The following is a 16,836-nucleotide window of genomic DNA, read 5'->3' as shown; positions in this document are numbered from 1 at the left end:
GAGTTAGAAGCTGAAGTGGCAAAGATCCAGATCAATATTGTACGGAACACTCTCCGTCATGTGTTGCCAGAAAACTAGCAAGATTTAATGCCTTTAGGACTTTAGTTCCTTTTTCCATCTTTTGTATTTTTTTGATAGGCTATTTAGGCTACTCTTGAGACTATTTACTTTTATTCCTATTTTATTGAATATTAGTATTGTTTATACTGTGGTTTTTAATACTCTATTTACCATTTGTCCTTTTGAGACAAAAATGGAGAGTATTTTTTATTTTTGGACCGAGATTGTATTTTTAATCGGTCAAGTAAATTTTGTCCTAGAATGGCTAAAGGAAGAGTTTGTTAGTTTATTGGCTGCATTCTGTTGACAAAATCACTATATTGTAAGTGTGTTGCTATAACAGGGATGTCGTAATTATTCGGAGTCTTCATAATATTCAGAGATTATTTCTTCAACATGGAGAGTCTTAATATGACAAGTTTCAGTGTCACCAGCTTTAGAAAGGCAATTTTCAGGTTGTCTAGAAGATTCTGCGAGTGGTACAGCTCAGCAAAGGCGGTTCCCTTGTTACCGTCTAGACGGCCCAGAGGAAGCGTCCAGACGCCCATCAGTATTCGAAGAAGTGTCCGAACACCTCAGCAAACATCAATCATATAAAGCAAATGTTCACACAGATGTCCAGAAAGCCCAACAAACATCAACTCTCGAGAGCACCTGTTCGTACAAGTGTCTGAACAGCAAACTGAAGGTTGCAAATAGTGAAGACAGCATGCAACCGCCCCGGCGCTAGGGCTATGTCGTACGGACATGATGAATGAAGATTAATGAAGAAACGCGTCAGTCGGCGCGAAAAGAAGTCGGTTGCTACTTGTCGTCCAGACGCTACTCAGAGAACTTCGAATCAAAATTGTATTAGGTCTTCTCCAACCTATATATAGAGGCCTCTAGGCATGTAATCTTTAAGGAATTCAATGTAGAATTCTGAGTGTGTTAAGAGAGAGCGTTTAGGCAAAGATTGTGAGATCAGCTAGCTCTCTTAGAGTTTTATTTGTGTGATTTGATAAATCCATTGAAGTCTAGTTTAGGAAGGAGCCTTAAGCTAAAGGAGTGCATTGAAGACCCCTTCAAACAGGAGGTCTAGTTGGGAAGCATTCACGTATAGGCACATGTCATAGTTAAAGGTACGACTACTGCATCAGGTTATATGAGTACTACTGCCTTGTAACTAGCTTTGTCTTCTGAATAGTAGATTTCTTGGCTTTGGCTGCCCTAGAGTGGTTTTTCTCTTGAAAAGAGTTTCCACTTCCTCAACAAAATATTTTTTTTCTTTAAATTCCGCATTAATATTTTGTTACACAATTGATCATACACACACATGTTGATTAGGAGTCACATATTATTATTTTTCATCACTGTTTTAGACCAAGAGAGAGAGAGAGAGAGAGAGAGAGAGAGAGAGAATTGCAGCTGTTTTGTGAGAGAGAAACCAAAAGAGAGTAAGGAGAAAATGTGTGTGAGACCAAAGGGGGTGCTTCTCCTTATATAGTGTTTTGGACGGTTAGGATCACTTGGGTTATCCTAATTGACGGTTGGGGAAGTAGCAGTTGGGTGATGCGCTATTATGATGAGTCATGCATATAATAATGATTCTAAAATATCAGGGACAACTGTTCAGTTTCATCTGCGCTCTGCAATTCTATGGTGATCGAGCGTCGGGTACTAGCGATAAAGTGCCAGAATGTGGAGATCGAGCGCCGTGTAGATTGATTGCCCATGTATGGGGATCGATCGTCGATCTCCAGATTAATTATTTGTAATATTGTATCTTAAAGTTTAAGGCCCGTTAAACTTATTTAATCTATTTAGAATACACGTGCCTCAAATATTATTGAATATTCACTTCTATAAATATTCATATGATCCTTATATTATTTTGTATTATTATTAGGTCTTAAATTCCAATTTAAGACGTTATATTTTATGTCAAAAAATCTGGGACGCTATAACTGGGCCAGCATTCCCTTGGGTACAACAATGTATTGATAAAGGCCTTTGGGCCTATATTCCCTTTGGCGTAGCGTTGTTGTAATAGACCATTAGGTCGGAGCTCCCATTGGCGATTGTGTTTGTACATGAGCATGCATAGCATTGTTTTGTGTGATGATTTAAGATGTTTTCATGGCTAGACGTATTAGTATGCATATAAGTCTTAATGGGAAAGAGCATATGTATATTTCTATTTGGTTAGTTTGCATTGATGACTTTTCATGTTAAACGTATCGATATACCTATGAGGTCGAATGGGACAGCGCATAAGTATATGTTTACGACTAGTCTGCATAGATGTTTTAAAGGCACCAAGTTGGGTTGCGCTTAGATACTTGTGTTTCCCAGAATTTAGAAATGGTTGTATCTCTTTATAGTTATGTTTGATGCCATCTGTTTTCTGCTCAGATATGCCTCTATGTTGGTATTTCCCAAAGTTTGAAAAGCTTGTATACTTGAATAGTTGGGCCACTTAGTATAAAAGTAATATGTTGTAGATGGGCTGTATATATGCAATTTCAAGCAGTAGATTGGAATGCTTATATACATTTACAACTACATAGTATACTTTCACATGTGTCTAAAATATCGGTGTTTACCTTATCAGCTACGATATGTTTTCAAGGGACAGATCTTCATGACTAAAAGTGGTAACTGTTATTGTAAACGAATGATAAAATGAAAAGTCGGTTCTATGCGAAAACTTAGTGAGTTTTATATTGCTGAGGTAGTGAACTCATACATTCACTTGTACGGATGTGGCTAACACCACAACCGTATAGATGATGTTCCTTTGGCTGGAGGTTCAACAGATGTAGATGATGACCTCGTACCACTATACGTTAGATATTACAGCTGAAGCTCACCACGACGGTTGTAATTGTTGGACCACAGGTTGTCCATCATTTTGTAGCTATTTTGTATATGACTCATGTCGCCTATGACACATGTATTTAATGAGCCATCCTTTTGGTATGTAATTAGTAATGTTATGTTTAAAACCTTGAACAGATAGACGTTATAATGACTCTTTTGTGTAATTAAGAATTGATGTTTTATAGATGTGCTTTCCGCTATTCAGATTATGTTTATATGTGTTACGCTGCATAGATGTCGACTCTGTTTATTTTGTATATTTTGGTATATGGCTCGTGACCTACGTGTCACTTATTCTTTAATGTAGCCATTCTTTTGGTATATGATGTAAATGTTATTAAGCCTTAAACAGATAGACTATTGATGGCTCTTTTATATAAACAACAAGTTATGTTATAAGTGTGCCTTCCCGCTGACATATGATGGTGCATAAAAGTAAAAGACATAAATGTAAATAGAGTAGGGATGAGATAAAGAATAGGGGATTGATTTCACCACTCACCGCATAACAATGGTCAATCATAAATTAACAAGGAAAATTCATACTATGAATGATATAGGGCTCGTCTCACTCGAGTAGTCAAGAATTACCTCTAAAGTATAAGTATAATCCATCTTCGGTTGGCACGGATCATCCACCTAACCACTAAGATGCAGTACGACCCGTCTTTCCTAGGTATGGATTAGCTACGTCTTTAATAGGATACACACAATCAATAGAATAGTATAACCCATCTTCGGTTGGTACGAACTGTCTACCTAAATTACACTAAACTAGGGTGTAGTACAATCCGTCTTCCCTAGGCATGGTCTATCTAACCCTTTTGATTATATATCAATTAAAATCATTGTATAACAATCATTCACATAATCACAAAAAATATGAAGGATTGAGTTCAATCAATATAAAAGACTTTCTAAGACAAGATAAGAAATTCATAATGATTGAATATAAACATTAAGATCAATTCTCACAGTTATACAACCATCATGTATATAGAAAATAACAAATTAAAATGCAATTAAACCATTGTTACTTGGAAAGGACTACATCAACACCCTTGTAAGAATTTAGCCGCTCATCGTGGTGCTGGGATGGTCTCCTGCCATGTTTTTCTCCTCTTCAACTTGTCAAGCCTCCAAGAAGAATTTCTGTCTAAAGCTAAGCACAAGCACACTTCTCTTGAAGCTTAGGGGTTTATTTATAGGGACTAGAAGAGGCCTAGAAGCTCTTGGAATTCCATAAAAATCATCTCTTGAGTCTTCTTGTCCAAGTTGGAGGTTGAAACTTCAATCCAAGTAGGAAAAGGATTTCAAATTCGTCCAGAATTGCGGTCTTTTATTGCGGGAAAATTTTGGCATAGTAACCGTTTGAATTAGGGAAAGATATTTCTAACATATTTGTTGCATTTTTTATTAGCTTTCCAACGCCATTGATTTAATTACAATCTAATATCTGACGCAAAAGTTATGATCCAAACACTGAGACATGTGCAGAATCCAAATTTGAATCCAGTCCGATTTTGACTCTTAATGGAGAAATTCCGATTTAATCATTCTCTTGATTTGATTAAACTTAACCACATCATATAGGTCTTCTATCATGATTGGTTAAGCTTAAACATATCTTCTAGGTCTTCTCAAAGTATGCTTTAAGCCCAAAATTAATGGAATTAATTGCGTCTTTATTTAAAACCTGAAAACATTAAAACAACACAAAATCAAACAACTAACAATGCTAAGGAATTAACATATATAAGTTAAGGGGCTTGAATGTGCAACATTCGACGTTTATCAACGGTATCTTTATGTTTTCCGCTGTTAGATGTAACTTTTATTATCAAGTACATATTATGGGGATGTGCCATATGTTGGTTGAGTAACAAATAGTCGAGCCACAGTGATGATTCATTTGTATGTTCTCAAAAAAAAAAAAAAAAAAGGGTCATCACATTAGCCATCGCCACCCATTCCGGTGCTATATTGAACTTTAGCGAAATTCTGCATTAAGTGATGGTTTCGCTCGTTCTCAACCAAGTCAGCAAAGTCTGATATCTTGGTTTCATTTTTTCACTAACAATCAATCTGCGAATTCTTAAGGCGTTTTCCGTTAGAAAGCTTGCATGTAGTACCTCCTCATCCTCATTTTCGTTTACTAGTTTCCATCGCCATCTATGCTTCAAAACAACAAAATCCACTGCATTCTCCATCGAGTACTGAGGCACAAAAGACTCACAATGTGAATTGAGATTTTCCGATTTTGCGCTTCATGTTTTGTGTGTCTGAGTGCGAAATGCAAATTCCCCCTTTCAGCACATAAGTTTTCATCATCTTGAGAAAGAACATACAAATCTGGAATGGAAGGGAGAGGATCGAATTTCAACAAACAAACGGTAGGTGTCTTCATGCGGCTCTGTTGCTGGAATTAGTGTGTGTTTTACATTTTCAACCGGATCTGTGTCAGATTATGGAATTATTTCATCTGTCCTCTCCTCTTCTCCGTTCGTGAATTGGTCTAGGGCTTCTAAGTTGTCATGAACCGAATTTGTTGTGTGAATAGCCCGCTATTCTTCCCAATCAGTTACCTTTTTGCTAGCTAGTAATTTCGGTACCACCGTACAGCATGGCCGTCCATATGGTAATAGGAAATGGAAATACAATTTTCAGCCGGAGTGCGGTACAATTCAATGAATTCTTCGGCACAACAACACCATGTCTCCGGATCCTCTCCATCAAAGCGAGGAAAATCCAATCAGACTGACTTCGGCGTCAATATTCCATCGCTTGAATTGTAATTTTCACGATAAGCCCGGGATGACCAGATATCAGATCTTGTAAACTCTTCATTTCAGACGTCAATGTGTGCAACATCGCATCATGTCTATTCGTAGCTTCAGCTTGAGCATGCCTAGCATCCAGGAACTCCGATCGTGAAACCATATCCCCTCATAGCCGCAACACAGTTTCTTCAGCCATTATTATTGTTCTAATTTTCATGTGCAGTAGATTGATTGGCTTTGAAACCAATTATAAAAAGTTTATTCACTTCTTGTTGATTTTTAGGGTTTTGATGACAGAATTGTAAATGAAATTGGAATAGAAATAGAAAGAATTGATGAATTGATGTGAGAAATGGAAGAACAGTGTAATTTTGTAAAATTGATAAACGAACATTACAAAATGAAATGGACTCTTCGAGATGTTCGGTCACCAGAGCATTCGAGGTACTCAGCCTCCAGTTTACCACAATAAACAAATCACTAATCACATATCCCCTGCAATTAGGCTAATGGCCTTTATATACACATAACTCAGGCCCATTATTACTAAGGGTAAACTAAGCCCAGCCCACTAAGCTACGAAGGCCAAAGCCCACTTATCTAATATACTAATACCAATTGTAACAAGTTTATTCACTTGTTACTGATTTCTAGGGTTTCGTTTACAGAATTGTAAATGAAATTGGTATAGAAATGGAAAGAGTTGATGAATTGATGTGAGAAATGGAAGAACAATGTAATTCTATAAAATTAATAAACGAAAATTACAAAATGAAATGGAATCTTCGAGATGTCTGGTCTCCAGAGCATTCGATGTGCTCAGCCTCCAGTTTACCATAGTAAACAAATCACTAATCTCATATCCTCTACAATTAGACTAATGGCATTTATATACACATAACTCAGACCCATTATTAGTAAAGGTAAACTAAGCCTAGCCCACTAAGCTACTAAGGCCAAAGCCCACTTATCTAATATACTCGTTACAGAAGCTTTGCAACTTCGAAGAAATTTTCTTTTCTTGGTTAAAAGTTTTTTTTTTTTTTTTTTTTTTTCTTCTATTGTAGTTATAGATGATTAAGAGCAGAGTTACAGAAAGCCAGAAACCGGACCATGCTTAGATATGTTCAATATGTTTATAAACTTTTTTAGTATGTTTATGGACTTTTGGGTTTGAACTTTTTTAATATTTAATATGTTTATGAACTTTTGGATTTTTAATATGTAATATGGATGTGGAGTTTTCGAGTTCAAATCTGCAATTAATGGGCATAATATATGTGTCTCAGGATGGCACAAATGAGAAAATTTCTCTCTTTGTTATAGTAATTGAAATTTCTTGACTGAATTAGGTCCAATACCTTAAAAAATGGGCTAAAAAGTTTAAATAAATACCAAAAAAGTTTAAATGAAGTCCAAAAAAGAAGGCAAAATACTAAAACTAGGCTCAAAGAGTAATTTCTTTTTTTTATTATAAAAAAAAAATACTACCCGGTCCGGATAACCGGTTTTCACTCAAGTACCTAGATAAAAACCGATTAACCGGGGTCTCAACTTAACTGGGGTAACCGATTCCAGAGCCGATTATTGAAATTCAATAACCGGGGACCCCAGAGCCGGTTCTCGGTTATTACCCAATAACCGAGTAATAACCGGGAACCGGCTCCGAGTTTACACCACTACTTAGAGTTGGAGTGCAACAATGTACTACTTATTAAGTAGAGGAATGATCTAAGACATGAGAATCAACCTAAAGCTGAGGAAAGAGTGCTTCAAGAGGTTGTATGGGAAGTGAGAAACAAACTTAGGGGGAAGGGAAAATTTAAAAAGAATAATGTGAATGTAGAGGTTTGTAGTAATTTGGGTATACATAGTTTAGAATATATATTATATTGATGGGAAGATAAGATCGAGGTTTTGGTGTAAGATACTTTGTTATAGCATCTATATATTGTTCCAGCTTGGTAGCTGAAAAGTATTGTAATTCTTTGTTGCTTTGTCAATACAAATTCATTCATCAAAATAAATAAATAAAAAGAATTTCTTAGAGTACTAATATTAGAATTATGGACTTGAGTGGGATTTTGTCCCCAACAGAGGACATTCATGTATTGCTTGATATTTTATTATTAGATAGTCTGAATTTGCAGTGTTATTTTGATTAGCAGGTTTTTCGTGGAGTGTCATAATTGTTAATGTATAATTTATTTTCATAAATTTCATATGTTATACATTGATTATGTAATTCTCATAAGTTACATATTGATTATGTAATTATTGTATTCTTAGCCTCATTCAACTATAAATATGTCATTTCATTGTACAGTTTCCATTAAGTAAATAAGAGCAACAATGCAACCCTTAGGGCATTATTATGTAAATGTAGGTCATAGGCCAAACCAAGTAAATTCTCTTGTCTACATTTTATTATTCTGCTTTAATTTTATTTATATTATCTTTTCTTTCATGGTATCAACCACGTAAATTCTTTTGTCTGTTTATTCCTTCCGCATTTTCCTTTATTTTCTTATACAATTAGATTTTCTTTGAATAATAACCGTCATTATCAATTCTCATATTTAGGTTTGGGAGCGTGACATCGCGCTTTGCATGTAGTCGCGTGTTATTCACTTCTACTCTCGCCTAGCAATGTAAAATTACCTTATCTTTTGCCTATTTCAATTTCATATTTTAAATAGATAGAATTTCATATTTTGTTGTCCCTGGAGAAGCTGTAACAAGTTTATTCACTTGTTACTGATTTCTAGGGTTTCAATTACAGAATTGTAAATGAAATTGGAAAATAAATGGAAAGAATTGATGAATTGATATGAGAAATGAAAGAACAGTGTAATTCTGTTAAATTGATAAACGATAATTACAAAATGAAATGGACTCTTCGTAATGTCCGGTCTCCAAAGCATTTGAGGTGCTCAGCCTCCAGTTTACCACAATAAACAAATCACTAATCTCATATCCTCGACAATTAGGCTAATAGCCTTTATATACACATAACGCAAACCCATTATTAATAAGGGTAAACTAAGCCCGGCCCACTAAGCTACTAAGGCCAAAGCCTACTTATTTAATATACTCGTTACAGAAACTTTGCAACTTCGAAGAGTTTTTCTTTTTTTGGGTTAGAGGTGATTGCTTTCTAGCTAAGGAGAAGTAAATTAAGGCGAATTATTCATTAAAAGGTAATTACCATATAATTTATAATTAGTAGTTTGCTATCTCTCAATTCATCCGTTCTTAATGTAAACGTGTTTTTTGCGAGGGTTACGTTGTACAACTTTGTTCAAGCTTTTCCCTTGTTCATGGAAATTAGATCCTCGAAACTTCTCTAATCTGATCCAATGAGGGGTTAGGGGTTGATGGCAAGCACCTTTGGCAACTACCTTTCAGCTTTCCCATGCTCTTCACTTATCTATCAGTCTTTTCTTTTTCTTTTTTATAATCGGAGTATTCGGAGCTTCTGCCTGATTAAATCTCTGGAATACCATGCAAAGCGCTTCTTAACAATAATAAAAAAAAAAAAATGAGTATATATATATAAATATTTATTTAGTATATATGAATACCTGAATACACAAGGACACAGTATCCTATGTACATCAAAGCATCGCCATGTCCCAACATGTTCACTATAAAGGGGAGAACCATAGAGTATGACTGAAAAGTACAAGGTAATCAAGGGCCTAATTAAGGAGTAAGTAAATGTGTTGATGAAGATATATAATTGGTTCAACCCCCAACATATATATTTCTGCCACTTCTAAAAGAATGTAAAATCAAAAAAATTTAATCAATCCTATTTGCTTTCACTTGGTCTATAAAGAAGCACTGGGCGCCTGTTTATTGGTTGTAATGGTCTTGCATTAATTTCTGCATCCTGAAAAATAACAACAATAAAAAAAAAAAAAATTAAAAAAGATTTGATTTCCGCCCTCAAAAAATCCTGCACATTTGCATGTATCTTATAGAAAATGTTTAAAGATAGCTAGCTACTCACATCATGAACGGCTACACGAAGCAACTTAACTTGTTCTTGTGAAACAGTCCTCACCTGATGAGTTATAAACTTGAATGATCAGATTTGATGCAGGGATGCACATGACTTATAAACTTCACAAATCAGGAAAATCCTGAAAATGTGAGACTTGGATAGTAACATTGAAGTCTATGAAGTTGAAAGGAAAGCAAACCTTTTTGACCACAGTCCACACAACATTTTCTGTACATGGGGGAACTGTAAGGGAGCCAAGATATCTGTAATACTTTCTACTGCCTATCTTTATACTCTTTGGGTTGACAAAACCAGCGGCAGTGACTGCTTCTCTAGTATCGGTAATGGCTGCTAAATGATCCATCAGCTATTCAGAAACACAAAACCCATCAGAGATTCAGTGAGAGAGAGAATGAAAAGTGATCATGGACGTTTTTTGTAGTGTTACTTACTGATGATAAGAAAGAATCAGGGCGTCCAATCTTGTACAAGATTCCAACAACAGAAATTTTTCCATCTGAGCTCTCATGAAGCATGTGCGCCTCCAGAGCAAACCTCTGGCCATTAATGGTGTGTTCAGAAGGCGAGTGCCAGTGGCACTGTTTGAGTACATATTTTGTTCCGTTTATTTCAATATATCCTGCACCGCCATCCCATTTCAGCTGCACAAATAATTCGAAAAAAGAAGAAAAAAAAAAGTTAATTTTTAAGGATATGATTGTTAAAGTGATGAAAGATCATGCCGGGGGTGGTAATATAAGTGAAGTTTTGTGTAAAAAAAACTTGGGTTTACTTGTATTGATCATCCTGATCAATCTCCTTTTGCTTACCATCATGTCATGGCCCCTGTTGGTAAGAGTGGCATTGGAGGGACCGTAATTCCTCTGAAGTCTCCCTAAATGGGAAACAACTTCAACTCTCTCATCCAGCAAATCAATTGGAGACTGCATTGATCCATTTTTACACAGGCTCCATTCCCTGTGAATCTCTCCCCATCGAGCTGGTCCCTTCTCGCTTCTTTCACCATAATCAAACTCTCTCTCATCATCTGCACTTCCATCAACAAACGACGTCATTTCATTCATCAAAACTAGCTAAATATATATGTATATTATATATATATATATATATATATATATATATATAGGCTTACCAACTTCGTGAGATGTTGCTATGTATGAATTCAAAGCAAGAAGAAGAAAGAAAGTGCAGAACAAGACATGGGTGATTGCGAGCTTCTCCATTTTGTGTTTGTGGGGGAGAGGGTCCAGCACTTGGCTTTCCTTATATAGCAATTAGCATCCATCGTCTCTGATTCAGTACTGTAATATGAATATAGGAAACGTGGTTTGACTTAAATTATGTGTTAATGTTTTCCCTTGATTTGACGTGGAGTCCATTAGATTTCAGCTAACAAGTTTGAACATCAGAAGTTGTGTCCGAGAATTAATCTTCTTTTTATCAATGTTTTAATTATAAGTTGTTGAGAAAAATGTTCTTCTATATATATTCTTCTTTTCTTTATACTTCATTCTACACATAACGTGGGGTTGGCGGGCGGGCAGGTTTCATTATATTTGAACAAATTAAAGGAAGGTTTACCGGATCGTTGCATTTGCTTGACTTTTGGGTACGTATTTCAAGTAATGTGAAATTAATGAACCACTTTTTGACATTTAATGGAAGATAACACGCCAATTAGGAAACAAACAACAGAGTCGATTCTGATCAGACGACAGACATCACCAAATACGTACAGCTAGCCCTACCTACTCACCCACCAACCCTGACTAATTCAATTCACAGATTCGCCCTACCTTCTAAATTCTATTCCGCGCAACAATGTACGGATTGTTTCTGAAAGGTTTTTTTTTAAAAAAAAAATAATAATAATAATTTAAAAAATTGATAGTAAAATAAAGAGATGAAACAAAGATAAAAAAATATATATATAGAGATTAAAATATAAGGGTCCTCCCCGATGCTTAAATTAGTTTATGTGAGAAAATAATACTTTGTACGTGCATAAAAAATTGAGTCTTAGCTTATACTTGGGGTATGAGCTTATTTATAGGCAAAGAGATGGAGTCAAACCTAAATTAGTATTCCTGCTCCTTGTTGATCTAGAACTGGTGTCAGAGTTCTAATTTGACTTTTTCATTTATTAGACTCTTAATCTGATATCATTTTAGACTTCTAATCTGATCATTCTTCTTATCTGATTGGACCATGAGTCTTATCCCAATTCCACCAGGAATAAGACTACTGATCAAACTATACTTGGACTAATTACAGTACGTATTGATTGGATTATGACTATTTACTTCAATTCAACTTAGAGTAAAGTCCTAATCCAAATTTACTGAGATAACTGATGCCTGATTTTTCTGGAGTAGTTACTAAATGTCTATCTATTCTTTGGATCAGGTTGAGTAGAATTTATCCCCAACAGGTTCATAATCATTACAGCTTTAAAATGCGTTATATCAAAAATGATGCATTTATACATATAAGTACATTTTCATTCACATACTCAGGCGATGTAGGACGTCACAATGTCCATTGGATTAAGGTTAACAAATCCCTTAATTTACGATAATCAAATCATCAAAATCTATTGATTTATGAGATACAAATTAACATTTATCACAAATGATTTTTACCTTTTAAGATTCGCAACCAACTTTTTTTCGATCTAAATTTTTGTTTGGGATAACTTCACAAAAGGGTATCGAACTATAGGCCGTTTTGACGGAAGGACACTAAACTTCAAAAACTGTCGAACCTGGGTATTCAATTATCCTAAACCCTCACTTTAGTATATTCCGTCTGGTTCAGGCGTTAAAACCAGACGGAATTGCAATCACGTGACATGCACGTGATTTTTTCGCCCGTTTCTACCTGTTTTGCCCATATGAGCTATAGAATGTAAACAGAACTGATGATTGAGGGCAAAACGGGTAGAAACGGCCGAAAAAGTCACGTGTATGTCACGTGATTGCAATTCTGTCTGGTTTTAACGCCTGAACCAGACGGAATACCCTAAAGTGAGAGTTTAGGATAATTGAATACCCGGGTTTGACAGTTTTTGAAGTTTAGTGTCCTTCTGTCAAAACGGCCTATAGTTCAATACCCTTTTGTGAAATTATCCCTTTTTGTTTTTATATATAGTATATCTTGAGAAAGAAGAATTTTAGATGCACCGTGCTAAATTTGTTGTTTGCTCTAAATTCCTCAATATGATTTGATTTAAATTTATTTGTTTCTTTATTTGATTTGAAAATTAATAACACTTAACCTATTAATATTATGATACCAAAAAAAATCATATTTGATTCAGATCTCTAATATACGTTGGTTTAATTTGTTTTTATATATTATATTTAAAGTGACATCTGTCAACATTTTAGACTGTTATTTATCACAATTCTAAATTATTTTCATGAAGACTTCTTCTTTTCATATATATATATATATATATGTGTGTGTGTGTGTGTGTGTGTGTGTGTGTGTGAGATTACGTATACTAAAAAGTTTTATGTACTTGGTCGTATCCACAAAAAATGCCTTAAAGTACGTATATTTCCTTTTTCTAACATATCATATCTATCGTTTCTTAGAAGAAACATTAAATATCAATGTTTTTACAATATTGTGGAGGTTGGACTGACGTAAACATTGAAGTAGGACCTCCTCAAACGCTTTAAAATCTTGTGATGATGATGTAATACTTGACCCAAAGTTTCGTAATGGCACGTCAAAAAAAATTAAAAAAAAATGTTTCATAACGGAGAATTTATTTTTTGGACACAAATTTTCAATTGATTCCGGCTGTGAATCTTTTTCTTATCCGTATTTCTTAACATATGAGAATTAAGCACGTGTTATTTTTTTTAACATGCTTAAAAATTACGTAACACTCTTACTGACAGCATCAAAAAAATTCTTACAATCCAATTTATAAGAAATTTGCTATCCTTCGTCTTATTTTTTTTTTTTTTTTTTACTTGTCCACACAAGAAGAAAAGAAAGGGATTCAAACTAACAACCTCTTCTTTATGAAGCGCGGTCTCTAGCCGATTAAGCTACCCATTGGAAGCATCCTTTGTTTTATTAAGCATCCCATAATGGATTTCCCTAGACAAACAAAGCAATATATCCTAGACAAATGGATTTTCACAATGGCAAAATAAAAAAATTGATTTTTTTTTTTAAAAAAAATAATAATAAATTATTTCATAAAATGTATTTTTTTTTTTTTTTTTTTTGAGTTGTAGAAAATGGATATTCCAACCTCAATGATAAATTTGGGAGAGGGCATCGTAAAAATTGAAATATTTAGAAAATTTGCTAAAAGAATAACAGTTAGAAGGGTAAATTTAGTTTGTTAAAAGTTATTAAACCCCTATATATACCCAGTTGATGTGTGTTTTAAATAGTACTCGCAAGCGCACGAATCGTTTGCAATATAATGTGTGCAAGTGCAAGGTCAAATCCACAGGGAAATGGTCAAATATTAGTGTCTTGCTTGATTAACCCCATTTTAACCTAGTTCCAAAGGTTTGAGAAATGATTGAAGAACAAAAGACTTATGGAAAGAGATGTAATGAAATATGCAAATTAAAAGAAATTAAGGTTAAGGAATCCACCAAACCAAATCCTACAACTCACACTCTTGGTTTCCACTTGAACACCCAAAGAACATTAAGCTTAGGGTGTTATCCAAGTTTTTTTTTTTAACCATAAACCCAAGAACCATTAAATGAATCCAACTCATTGACAAATCACAAAGAGTACCGATTGAAATCAAAACATCCAATGTATCATTCAATCACAATGGATATCATCATTCGAACCGATAAAACAATGTATTAGTCGGTTGAAACACATAAAATGTCCTCTATCCACAACTAACCACATTCATTGCAAAAGATAAAGCTTTAAATGAATGGAACTTGAACAACTAACATGATATATCATTAAATGTGCAAGTGGTACAGCAAGATTGTGAGTGTCATCAATGGAAAGGTTTCATCCTCAACCCTAGTTGAGGTTACTAGCCTTCCATGACTAAGAACACCACAAGAAAATGATGAACAACCATGGAAATGAAAGAAAAGCTCTACAAAGAGAAAGTATCTGAAAATAAACTACTGAATTACACTACAAGAAGCACGAAATTAAACCTATCTACAGAGTTTCTGCTCTATTCTTTCCTCTCCTACTCTCTCTACTACTCTTTCAACAAGGGGATGGCTATGGCTTTTATAGAAGAAAGTTAGGGCAAGAAATGACTCATCTACCCTCCTCTAGGGTTCCTCTGCAGCTAGAGACAACCACAAACACGAAACCAGCGTGTTCTGCAGCGGAAATCAGAGGGAGGACTGCTTTTTGGCTTCTGATTGGGCGTTCTGGCGCGCTCTGCAAAAGCAGTTTCTGGGAAATTTCGATCGATCGACTTTTATTTCGATCGATCGACTTCGGGCAAAGTTTCGATCGATCGAAATTTAAGTTCGATCGATCAACTTTTCAGGATTTCCGAATTTCCAGCTATTTCCTTATGAAATTTGTCATTCCTCTCTTATTGTCCTACAGAAACAAAAAACACAAAAACTAACCAAAACATTAGAAAATAACAAGGCTAAAGGTCTAACTAGTGCAAATCAAGGGGTCCAAATACACAATATTTGGCACTCATCAAATACCCCCAAACTTACATTTTGCTAGTCCCTTAGCAAAAACAAAATGAAAAACAAAATCAAAGCATGAAACATAAGTCCTCTTTCGTGGGAGAAACGATTGCATTTAGCATATGCAACAAGCCTTTTAAACCCCTAGGACTCCCTAGTGGACGAGTGAAGTCTCGTGAGGGTTTGCCAGAAATGGTACCCACAAACATTGAAATGTCGTATTATCAAATGAGCGAAAATCATCATTCAAACACATGGTTCACACATCATGAGCATGTTTAACAAAATGAATATCACATTATTATGTTATCAAAAATCGATCAACTCATAGATGGAAAATTGAGACAACACATGTTCAAAAGTGTAAGGTGTAAATAACATAGAATCATGGGGTTTCGATTTTCCTCAAAGCACATATATCCAAAAATTCGCAGGACTTCCGTCAAATAACCAAGGCTTATCTTACATTCATTATTATTTACTATTATTTTGTGTCGGCTGTGCAATGTTTGACTCCTTTAAGCTTTCTAATTGACCCATGTAACGAGTGTTGGGCCAGTGACTCCCAAACCAGATGGTTTTAAGGCACTAGATGTAAAAACATCCCTAAGGGCTTAATTACTCAAGTCAAAAAGGCTACGAAGTCAAACTAGCCAAACAATCATCCAAACTGAAATCCTCATCTTTTTACGCGAACACCCAATGCTTAATAAGGCAAGGGGCCCGGTTACTCAATGAGAAGTCAAATTGGTGATATTATTCTAAGCATTTATATATATATATATATATATATATATATATATATATATATATCAATAAGCCAAGGTTTCATCAACAAGTCATCCTACAAATCTCAAGACACATAAAATTTTAATTCAAATCTCATACCCCACAGAAACAAATGCTAATGTGCTTGTGATGAACAGTTTAAACATGTCAAGTCTCTCTAATCCAAAGATGAGTCAAAAGATCTCAGATTTTAATGATATGCAAAATTCAACATTTTAAACAAACCAATGAGATGCAAACCATAGTAAGATGTAACCATGCTCAACTAACAATAAAGTTTTTTTTTTTTTTGAATGAGTATTAACAAGGCAACAAAACAAGAATTAAATGAAAACAGACAGAAATGTCTACCCCACCCCCAAACTAGAATAACACATTGTCCCCAATGTGGCTAGAGATACAATACCGAAGGGTGATGCAAGTTGGGCGCACTGTAAGAGAAGCGCTCCCCCAAACTTGAATGGCAGACACTGTCCTGAAAATCACAACTAAAACACAAGAAATTAAATGATAGGAAAAAATGATGAGGGTTGCCTCCCACAAGCGCTAAGTTTTCAGTCTTCAGCCAGACTTTCCATTCTGACGATAATCAATCCGAGTAACTCGGGTCCTCTAAAAGGGTCGTCTCAACCTCCGAGCTCTGTAA

The 16,836-nt window shown here is 35.0% G+C and overlaps 1 protein-coding gene across 1 annotated transcript; it reads right to left on the bottom strand.

Moving 5' to 3' along the window:
* Positions 1-9,281: 9,281 nt before the first annotated feature.
* Positions 9,282-10,955, bottom strand: LOC133878302 (alpha carbonic anhydrase 7-like). Its single transcript, XM_062316833.1, has 6 exons — positions 10,865-10,955; positions 10,542-10,759; positions 10,164-10,373; positions 9,911-10,078; positions 9,718-9,771; positions 9,282-9,597 (listed from the first exon to the last, which is right to left on the bottom strand). The coding sequence occupies exons 1-6, from the start codon at positions 10,953-10,955 to the stop codon at positions 9,517-9,519; spliced, it is 822 nt and encodes a 273-aa protein (XP_062172817.1). The 3' UTR covers positions 9,282-9,516.
* Positions 10,956-16,836: the final 5,881 nt, after the last annotated feature.

The sequence above is a fragment of the Alnus glutinosa genome, chromosome 9, assembly GCF_958979055.1.
Source record: "Alnus glutinosa chromosome 9, dhAlnGlut1.1, whole genome shotgun sequence".
NCBI lineage: Eukaryota > Viridiplantae > Streptophyta > Magnoliopsida > Fagales > Betulaceae > Alnus > Alnus glutinosa.
The sequence above is the reverse complement of the archived record's forward strand: the minus strand, read 5'-3'. Positions and strand labels throughout refer to the sequence as shown.

Coding starts and splice junctions, on each gene's coding strand:
- LOC133878302 (XM_062316833.1), bottom strand. CDS start 10,955: ATGGAGAAGCTCGCAATCACCCATGTCTTGTTCTGCACTTTCTTTCTT. Junction 9,772..9,910: donor TGTGGACTGTGGTCAAAAAG/GTTTGCTTTCCT, acceptor ATAACTCATCAG/GTGAGGACTGTTTCACAAGA. Junction 9,598..9,717: donor TTCGTGTAGCCGTTCATGAT/GTGAGTAGCTAG, acceptor GTTATTTTTCAG/GATGCAGAAATTAATGCAAG.